This window comes from Chelonoidis abingdonii, chromosome 13 (assembly GCF_003597395.2).
Source record: "Chelonoidis abingdonii isolate Lonesome George chromosome 13, CheloAbing_2.0, whole genome shotgun sequence".
Lineage (NCBI taxonomy): Eukaryota > Metazoa > Chordata > Testudines > Testudinidae > Chelonoidis > Chelonoidis abingdonii.
The window spans coordinates 9031363-9041740 of record NC_133781.1 but is presented as its reverse complement, the minus strand read 5'-3'; the positions used below and the strand labels follow the sequence as shown (position 1 = coordinate 9041740).

At 47.4% G+C, this 10378-nt stretch overlaps 1 protein-coding gene across 1 annotated transcript; it reads right to left on the bottom strand.

The window, feature by feature from the left end:
- Positions 1-9694: 9694 nt before the first annotated feature.
- Positions 9695-10114, bottom strand: TMEM238L (transmembrane protein 238 like). Its single transcript, XM_032801679.1, has one exon. The coding sequence runs from the start codon at positions 10112-10114 to the stop codon at positions 9695-9697; it is 420 nt and encodes a 139-aa protein (XP_032657570.1).
- Positions 10115-10378: the final 264 nt, after the last annotated feature.

Genomic DNA, 10378 nt, shown 5'->3' with positions numbered 1-10378 from the left:
GGCTCCTTTGAAAATCCCAGTTGAAATGTCTAATGCGGAATTTATTGGCTCCTTGGGTGAGAGGGTTCAGCCACTGTGGCACCAGACTTCAAGACAGGGGACACCTGGGACCCATACGGGGGAGCAAAGCTTTTCCACTTTGTAATGGTTACTGTCGGGTTCAGCTGGAAGCACTGCTTATTCAGGGAGCACTGTCCTCCCTGTGCACTGAATGAGGCAAGGTCTGCGGGGGAGGAGGGGGCATGTGTGATTATGTAATTAAAAACTATATTGTCATCACATCACCAAAGCAAAGCCCAAAGGGACATGGCCTCCTTGAAGATCAAGTGTCACCTTGATGGAGCTCCAGCTAGGTCCTAAAGATGGTCTGGTTGGATGTGTCTGTGGTAATCACTAGTGGCCTTACTGCACCACCCTAGCTTTGGGTGACCACATGATTGGTGGCCGTGTGGCTGCGTTCCTTGGGAAACATGCTTTGTAATTCATTGGCCTTCCATCCTAATCATACATTCGTGCCAAGAAAGCTGCTGAATCCAAGCCAGTGCTGAGAAGGGCAGTTGCAGGGTTCAGTGACAAAAATTCTCACAGTTGATCTTGTCCTACCACTTAATATGGAGCACATGGTGAAGATGACAAGAGCTGAAAACATCAATCTGCGGCTTTTCAGTCATTCTCAGTCCACGTTTCACTGCATCCAATAGAGGTGTTATAAGGGTGGCTCTAGTCTATAGATCCGCAGCTTTGTGGTAAGCTTGATATCACGAAATTACCATAGAAGCAGCTGAAGGGATGGGAACATGGAGGTGGCTTTTGCTATAAGAATACCCACCTCTTTTGAGCATCCTCCAGCTGCATCATGCATATGGGGGCTGAATTAAGGTTACATGGGTGACCTTAACTCTGGCCTTTCCTAACTTAGAATCATAGATTATTAGAGTTGGAAGGGACCTCAGGAGATCATCTAGTCCAACCTCCTGCTCAAAGCAAGACCAATCCCCAAATCCCTAAATGGTCCCCTCAAGGACTGAACTCATAACCCTGGGTTTAGCAGGCCAATGCTCAAACTTCTGAAGTCTTGGCTTTTCAACCTTCATAATGTTCTTGAAACTTTGTTTTACAACTATTTCTTACTTTTAAACTTAAAAATTGAAAAAAAACCTCCCCAAAATTCCATTCTGTAAACCACATTGAGTCTCCACCTGGGTCATCAGCAGAGATGGGATCTTCAGATCTATGGTCCTCTAATACTTGAGCTAACAGAGTAACTGGTAGCAGTAAAAGGTTGTTACCTTCTATGTGAACCTATCACTAGAGGGTGATGGGGACACATACTTTGCCAGTAGGTTTTTTCACAGCTGTTTTCTGGACAGCAAAGGAATACTGCTCTATTGTTTACAGACTCTTCTGCCCCCTCCCATTCTGCTCTTAATGTCATCCCCCCGGCTCCTATCCCTGTCTGCCTCTGATGAGATCATCTCAACTCCTGCTTGTCCTACCACTGCCTCCTTTGCTTCTGGCTCTGCCCTCCTCCTTTGCCCCAGTTCCTTCCCATGTTCCATGCCTTCTACTGCCATCTGCTCCTGCTCTGTTCCCCCTCCCAGCTCTTGCGTCTAACTCCCCCCTAGCTCCTCAGCCCTTTCCCTGTGTCTCTTCTCTGCCTCCCTGTTCCTCCCCCTCTGCATCTGAGTCCAGTGGCTTTCAGTTTTCACAATGCCTGGGTGCCAGCAAAGGGGGCATAGAAAACCCTGCTCTCAGCTCTGGAGCAATTGCAAAGAGAGCACAGCTCAGCCCTGGGATGGAGCATGCTCAGTTGCATTATAGGGATGGCACATGCATAGCCCGGTCCATACACAGGAGCTGAGGGGGTGGCACATGCTCAGTGCAGATGAAACCTCAGTGCAAACTCTAACAAATCACTATGAAGCATGTGTGAGCTGATTTTTTTTCAAAGGTTTATAATTTGGCCAAATTTGGGCCAAGTTATCCTAGGGATGGCAAAAGGCAAATCCTTGACACAAAAGTCACTTGTATGCACGTACACACACACACACACACACACAGCGAGACAGAGACAGTCCCTGCTCCAAAGCATGGGGGCACTAGAAACAATGGCAAGAATTTTAATTATTTTTAATACTGGCAAAACACCACATTTTCTCCAACCTCATTCTCAGACAGGGTCCAACCACTATAATTGAGGTGGACATCAGGCACGGGAAATTTCAGCCCAAATGGTTTGAATTTAGCAAAGTTATAATAAATTGAAAACAGGGTCTTATAATGGACAGTGATGGGTAACTTAACTACAGGATTCAAAGTGGTAGCCTTGTTAGTCTGTATTTTCCACTGCATGCATCTCATGAAGTGGGTTTTAGCCCACAAAAGCTTATGCTCAAATAAATTTGTTAGTCTCTAAGGTGCCACGAGTACTCCTCGTTCTTTTAACTACAGGAGTCACTACCAGCACTGCTGAGAATATACACACGCTAAATATTTTCAATTTTTATGACTTTCCCTTATCTGCCTAGCTGTAAGTCTTGAGAGACAATCTCCTACACCCATCACCCACATAAAACCACTGTGTGCATCCTTCCCCTCCCACTAGCTTTTTCCAATAGCCGATAGTAGCTAAAAGATCTAAATGCACCAGGGTTCCTTTGAATCACATCTGCTGTCCGGAATTGCTGAGCAGATGATTGCTTGGCATATGGAATAATATTGCCTTAACAGTTATTAATTGAGGCAAGCTGCATTGCCTCAGATGTTCTAATGGCAGCAGTAAATACCGATTTTCCTATCAGAGGGAAGAGCTGCTTTCAAGTGTAACTGATGAGATTTTAGATTACCCAGTGCTCATGTATTATTCCTTCTAGGGTGCACTCTGGCTTTCAGAGCTCACAGCAGGAAATTGAAGTGACAGCATCACTTTGTGCTCAGCGGACCAGCATCATCCTTCACAGGAAACAAAGTAACAGCAGATTCTCGCCTAGCAGGGTAAAAGGCTGCAAAGCCAGTTTGAGGCTGTTCTTTCCTTCAGATGTCTACCACAGTGTGCAGGCAGCACAAGACGGGACCTACAGGTGCCTAGTCTGCCTAGAGAGATGGTTCGTGCTGTGAAAAGTTTAGCACTAAAAACAATTCTGGAGGGCGTTATTAGCAGGACCTTCATTTGGGTCCATCTCTTCCTCCATCAATGTCACTGGGACTTTTGTCTTTTACTGAAACAGATTCAGGCACACAGACTTACCAAGGGCTGGTCACACATAAAGCAGGGAGCTCATGGCATTTCTCTCTCTCCCTCTACAATCCCAGCATCAGGGCTTTGGGGGATGTTGGCTGAAAAGTTCCCCCTCTAGGGCTATCATGAAAACAAAATAAAAATCAAAACACAGGTAGGTGCATATGTTGGAGTCCTTCTGTATCAAGCCAACACCAGCATCATCCCACAGCCCAAACACGGGGGGAGTATTTCTAAAGCCTTGACTCTACACCATACTTCCTGCATAGCAAGGGTAAGTAGCCTAAAGGACTGATGTTTGTCTATGTTAAATAGAAACGTGCTGAAAAGTAAGTAGAGACCAGGTCTCAGGGCCTACATTTAGGCTTGATAATAGCAAGGCCTGGTAAATTGTGGGTGAAGTCAAGCGAGACAGCTTTGAGGCAAGTTAAACAGAACCCCAGGTCATGTTGTAAATGTGTTTGGTTCTAATTGGTTTTAATTAGAGCCTCAGCTGAAATGGGAATGGTCTGGAAGAACAGCAATCCTAGAAAGGGTAGTATGCTAATTTTAGATTAGTGCACTCCTTCACCATCACCATACCATTAGCGAAAGGATTACAAAGGGTCACATACCCATTCTTTTTATCCAGGGACTAATCACCCCTGCATGAATGACTTCATCTTGGAACAGGAGTAGAATTGCAGTATATGGGTGTATTGTAATTCCCGTTTGCTTTAATCAACTATTCCATTTGAAATAAAGTCTTTGATTCCATCACACATTGTCTCTCTCTTTGTTCTCCCCTATGGTAAATTATCTCTAACTGCCCCAAAGGTCAGAACCTAAAGGAGTTGATTTGGTTATTGGAATTACTTCTACTCAAAATATTAATTGAAAATATTTAAATCAAAGGTTACACAGGATGTACAGTGAGTTTTCAATACATCCTACCCGGCCATAGCCTCTTGGTCAGAGCCCAAATAGAGCCAGGGACCTTGTCTCGGCTCTAAGGAAAGCCTGGATGAAGAGACTGATCTAGGAACTTGGGGGTAGCCCCTGAATGCCATACACTCTTATCCTTACAACCCCTCTATTGCACACATTGAGAATGGAGGCTCCAGAAGGACAAAGAGGCAGATTTTTAGAGGTATTTACATGCCCAAAGCTGTAGATACTAGGCTTTTCTAAAGCACCTGTAATAGGTGCAGGAGAATCTCCTGCCTTACACCTAAGGGAAGCAAGGACTGTAGGTGTGTGTATTAAGGAGCCAAGGCTTTATCTGAAAATCTAACTAGGCATCTGCCAGCTCCTAAATCCTTTGGAAATCCAGGCCCCTGCCCAGGGTCCCACAGGAGGTCACTGGAACAGCAGAAATTGAATCCAGTTCCCCATAGGCCCAGGGCACAGCCCTGCCCAGAAGGCTAGGCCCTGCCCTATGTCTGCTGCTGGCAAGTCTCATGACCTGAATCTAAGGTGGAAGCAGTTTCCCCACCAGTAACTCCTCCACCCAGAGAGCACTGCACCCAGCTGTTCTAAGGGGTAAGCTGTGCTCTGCCAGCAGTTGCCAGTCTCAGGGGTGGAGCATGAAAGAACTCAGAGAGCTAGGCTCTGCAACCACATCTCAGGAGCTTGGATTGGACTCAGAACAGCAGAGGCAGCCAGCAAGGAGCCAAGATCACTGGTAAGATACAGGCAGTCCCAGTTTACTTGTGGTGTGGATGGGCATTGAGAAAGAACAATTGATTAGCCTATAAGTACCCACATGAGGGGCAAATAAAGTAATGGACTCTTCACTCTAGCAGAGAAAGGTCTAAATCCCCTGTTCTGAAACAAGCTGGACAAATTCAGAATGGAAATAAGATGTACATTTTATCAGTAAGTAGTTAACCATTGGTGGATTCTCCATCACTGACAATTTTTCAATCAAGACTGGAGGTTTTCCTAAAGGATCTGCTCTAGGAATTGTTCTCAGGCCTGTGAATTGATACTGCTGTGCCCTGTCCTGCCTCTCTTCTCCACAGCTAGAGTAAAGAAAGAGTGGGAGTTTCTGCACATTTGCCTTCTAGCCCTTCAGCATTACTTCTAGTCCCCTTGCCAGAGCCAGCAGAGGATAGGGGAGGCCCAGCACTGATCAGGTGGTACAAACAGTTCCCTCTCTGATTTGCTTTTCTCTTATTTCACTTAATGTGTCTTTACTCAGCTACTCTGAAGTGCACAGGCTGGAAAGGTCACTATAGACACCCAAGCCTCACGAGGGTACCTGTTCCTTAGAGGAGCAGGCAGCTCTGTCCTAGGCTAGGGTTACCTAGTTCTTTCCACTTGCAAGAGCCTAGTCATCTGCTAATAACTTTGCCAAACTCCAGCTATTCAAGCTGGAGTTCTCCACAGCAGCCCCTGTGCCAGAGTATTTGATGTTTCAGCCATAGCTCAGCCATTTTAAGGGGTGGGGGAGAGAATCCATTGTTTGACTGGTGTTCAAGAGATTCTTGGAGTTTGAGTGTCAACAAAACACCACTCCCTTGATTTGGAGCAGGGACTTAAACATGACAGAGAGGTGCCTTTGCTAAACCACTGAAAATCTACCCTACTTTGACAGTTCTAAGCCTTGGAAAATCTGTTTTAAAACCATCTCTATTAAGGAAGTGGTAAGGTGGCAGAGTCATGCACTCAGTTAACCTGCATTCAGGCAGTTTCTCTCCACACACTATTAGTTCAGCCTATATACATTATGACAGTAATTATGTTACTATACTCTGTTTTCCATAAAACCCATCCCTCATTCCCGTCCATGAGGGATGAAATCTAGAACGTTTTGCATGACCCCAGTTCACACAGAGGTGTTCGAAACATTTCAAACCATCCATCATGTTCTCAATAAATATAATTTTAATATATTTAAAAACTCAAGTTCCCCATTCTCTTATGGGAAGAGCTGTGCATAAAATTAAACTCCAATATCTGTAAGCATTAGGAAGACAGCATAAAAAAGTTTGTGAATATTACTTCAGAGGAGCAAGTCTCAACATGGGTCTCATACAAGAGGCAAATGTTGTACACAGAGGGTGCCGGACATACTGGGGCAATATAAAAAATAATGGCATACAAAATATAAATACACTTTACTTAAGGCTCAGCTTGTGAAAATTCTTAATGAAGATGCAATACTGAAGTCATTGACCAGTCTCAAGAGAGATCCCCATTGTGAGAGCGCATGTCCTAGGTCAGCAATCACATTTGGGTGGATTTCCGTTTTAAAAGGCTGCGAAGTATAACACTTTGGCAGAACAGTCTTAGCAAAATGACCGCCTTCCGCTGGATACAGCTTGACAACTTCAGCCAGGATTCTTCCAGCTCAGGATTCCACATGAGTGGTGAGTATGCATGAGGACAATATTTCCAGGTATTCTAGAAAGCAAAGGTATATCTTTGTTGGTTTCCATTCATCCACTCCTGAAGTTCACATAAGTAACTCAGGACTCTACTGAAGCACTACTTCCTTCAATGTTTGAAGGTATCAGGACAGTTAGAAGAAGCCATCTGTATCAGAAATAGCATCTGCATAGACTTACCAGTGAGAAGTGTTTTAGCAATTCTTAGATTTTCTAAATTAGAGAGAGACCAGATCGCTGGCCATCAGCTGAGGCGGGGAGAAGCTGGATGTGTGTGAAGCTGTTCTCTCTATTCTTACTTTCCATGTCTGACATCTAGCCAGAATGCCAAGGGCATGCTACAGTGCAGTATGAGCAGAGCCTAAGTTGGGCCAACCACTAGTGCTGCAGGGTCCCAGCTCTGGCGAGTGCCTGGTTGAGGCCAGTTTAAAGCTGTGGCCTCAGCTCCACAATGCATTCTTGCTATGCAGAGGGTTTCATTGCAAGAATGAATATTAGCATTAAGCTAGGTCTACACTTAAGCCACTACAGCAGTAGCACTCCAGTGTGGACACTACCTACACTGACTAGAGGGATTCTCCCATCAGCATAGGTGATCCACCACTCCCAAGAGGAGGTAGGTGCAAGGTCACCAGAAGAGCTCTGTCAACCTACTGCTGTCGAGACTGGGACTTCAGCTGTCTTAACTACTCTGCTCAGGGGTGTGGATTTTTACACCCTTGGCTGACAGTTAAACTGAGCTAATTTTCTAGTATAGACTAGGCCTAAGTGGACAGAAAAATTCTTAGAGTGACCCAGCACCATGGACATTGGGGTTAGGTCAGCAGAGCTATGTCCCTCAGGCATGTGGATTTCTCATACCCAGGAGATGTAGCTATGCCAGCGTAAATTTCCAGCATAGACCAGCCCTTAGAGGGAGATGGTTATTCCACTGTAATAGACCCATATAACTGCTTTCAAAACACTAGAAATTCCAGTCTGGTCAGCCCTGGAAGATTCTACTGACTGGAGAATTAGTAAGATTATGACATCACAAGAATCATTAGAATGTTGATCAAGGGACAAAAGTTTAGTTAAACTGTTTAGAACTTGTGGAAGTGTATTTTACTCCAGTGACTAACAGTCTGTTAAATTCAGCCTACACCTAGCATTAAACTGAGTGTGCACAAAGCACAAGCTCTGACCCCCATAAGTCCTTCAGGAAAAGGATAGCTTCGACCAGAAGTGACTGTTCTTAATATTTCTAAAGGTGGTAAACAAGTAGGGAAGAGATGCTGGTGTTATACTAGTGATTATATTCTCCCTTTGTGGGCAACAGCATCCAACAGGCTATAGAAAAACTAACAGAATAGCATAGCACATGAGAGCTAGATCTACATCTAAAGATACAAATTGGAAAAGAGCTTAAACATTAAGCTTTAAATCCACTTCTGTCTTGTGTGTCAGGGAAGAGGAACTAGGAAAGGGTTCCTTAAAGAATTGGAGTTGATTAACATGACAGTTGCTTCAAAAACCTATGTAGATGAGGAGGCAGCAACCTCAAAACTTGTGATCTAGTCTACTTAGAATACTTTGCAAATTGGTGTCAGCTTTATAACACCATTGAGATTTCTTCCATTCCCCTGCACCCTGCCAATACAAATCCTTGGGGGGTGGGGTGCTAGGGGAAGTCCAGCAGCACTGAGACATCTCACACAGCTGTGTGAGAGATCAGCACCGTTCATATGCCAGCCAAAGGCATTAACACTCAGCTGGAAGGCAGGAGAGAAAAGTCCCCATTACACCCCAGGCTGACTGTCAAGGATTTTACAAAGCAGTCACCTTCTCTAGGCTGAAATCCCATGAGATCTGAAAAACATTACAGGCTTGGCTACACACCCAAGTTATTTGGGAATGAGGTAGGGGGTGAATTTAAAGCAGAAGAGCTATTTCTGAAGCTCTGTTTAGTTGCACTCCAAGAAATCCACTGAAGACTGATCTGGAAAACTGTGACCGATCCCTTCATCCTAAAGCAACAGAGCTAATTTGTTACAACACAGGGTTTTCCCTTAAGGTACAACTCAAGGCAAGTTGGGTCAGTGTGCAAGAGCAGCTGGCTAGCTCACCACAAGCTTATACACCACCATATTAAATACTCCAGTTCATTCAGAGCTGTAACATTTTCCAGATTGTTTCAAACCCCCATAAGCTCTGCTGGTGCCAAACCCACTGCATCAATGTAAATCGTATTTTACAGTGAGACTCACACCAGAGCATCCACAGCAGTGGCTAGAAAGCACTAGAGATAAATGAGCACAAGCACTGGACCTGAAGTACAGATGTACTTGTCTCTCTTCAGTAAATGCTCTCTAATGCTGCTTAAAACAGCCATCCCTTTGCTGTAGTAATTGAACAATATCCGTTTACATAGGCCACAATCCAATCTGGTCACCCAGGGGCCATCTATTGAACAGACAGAAGAAAGTAGTGAGGCATCTGTGCTAGACATCCGCTGTGGGTACAGCTACTGGACATGTCACTGAGGGGAGCAGTTGGTTTGGTTCAAGTCAGCCAAGGAATTGGTGGCCTTAGAAAAGCAGCTTTTCCCAGGCTGCTGACCAAAGGACTGGGCAGTGGGTGTATAAGGTGCAAGAGAGTTTCTGCTCACCAAAGGGAGCAACAGACATTACCTTAGGGGCTCCTTTGCGGCTCTCCCCGCAGCAACCTCACCCTCAGGGGCAGCAGGGTCTAGCGGGCTGAGCAGGGGCTCAGAGGACACCTGGGTTGGAGTCCTGTCCCTGTGGTTTGTGCAGCCCGCCACCATCGGCCATCACCCCATACAGCCCCCTGGCGGTTCCAGCTGGGGACCCAGGCCAGCGCTCCAGACTCGCCCTGTACACAGCTCCTGCGCTGGAGAGAGACTGCACCCCGCGCAGAGCCAGCGGACCTAGCCCTGCGTCCCATGGCTCCTGTACCGGACACGAGCTCCATGCCCAGTCCGCAGCCACCGGGCCCAATCCCTTACCCGGGGGCTCGCCCTACCCTGGGCGCGGCAACCGGAGGGCACTAGCCGTTACCTGCCTCTCCGGGCGCCGCGGGCGGACTCTTACACCAGCCGGTCCCCGTGCGCCCCCGGGCTCTCCATGGCGCACAGGCGCCGGAGCTCCAGCGGCCCGGGGGCCGGCAGGGAAGGGCTGGGCAGCGGCGGGTGGTGCTGGGACAGGCGCTCCGAGAGTTTACTGGCCAGGCGGAGCAGGCTGGAGCGCGGCGCGGGCGCGGGGCTGCGGGCCCCGGGGGGCAGCTCGGAGGCCGGCACCCCGCGTAGGTTCCCCGCGTACCACAGCAGCCAGCAGAGCAGCGAGAGGAAGAGCAGCAGCGCGCCGGACAGCACGAGGCAGTCCCCGTACGGCCGCCCAGCCCGGGCCGGCTGCGCCACCGACCCCACCAGCACCAACACCAGCCCGGCCGCGTCCAGCGCCAGCGCCCCAAGCAGGAAAACCGCGCAGTGTCTGTAGCCGCAGGCCATAGCGGCTACACCTGCAGCGCCGCGCACTTAGCGAGGGCTGGATAGAGTAGCTGTTGGCCCCACATCCTGTACATATAGCCCAAACCACGCCCAATCTTCAGCCGCTCAGCGCCCACCTGGTCTATATAGCCTAGACCACGCCTATGCCTCATATGAGCTGACTCTTAGGGCTGGGACCCTCCCAGCTTAATGGGTTGGGGGCTGGAGTGAGATTAGGGGGTGGCTCTCATCCCCCTTTAAGGGCTGTGCTGCAGTGTTGCCAGG

Bases quoted from the DNA above. Each gene is read 5' to 3' on its own strand.
- TMEM238L (XM_032801679.1), bottom strand. From the start codon at position 10,114: ATGGCCTGCGGCTACAGACACTGCGCGGTTTTCCTGCTTGGGGCGCTG.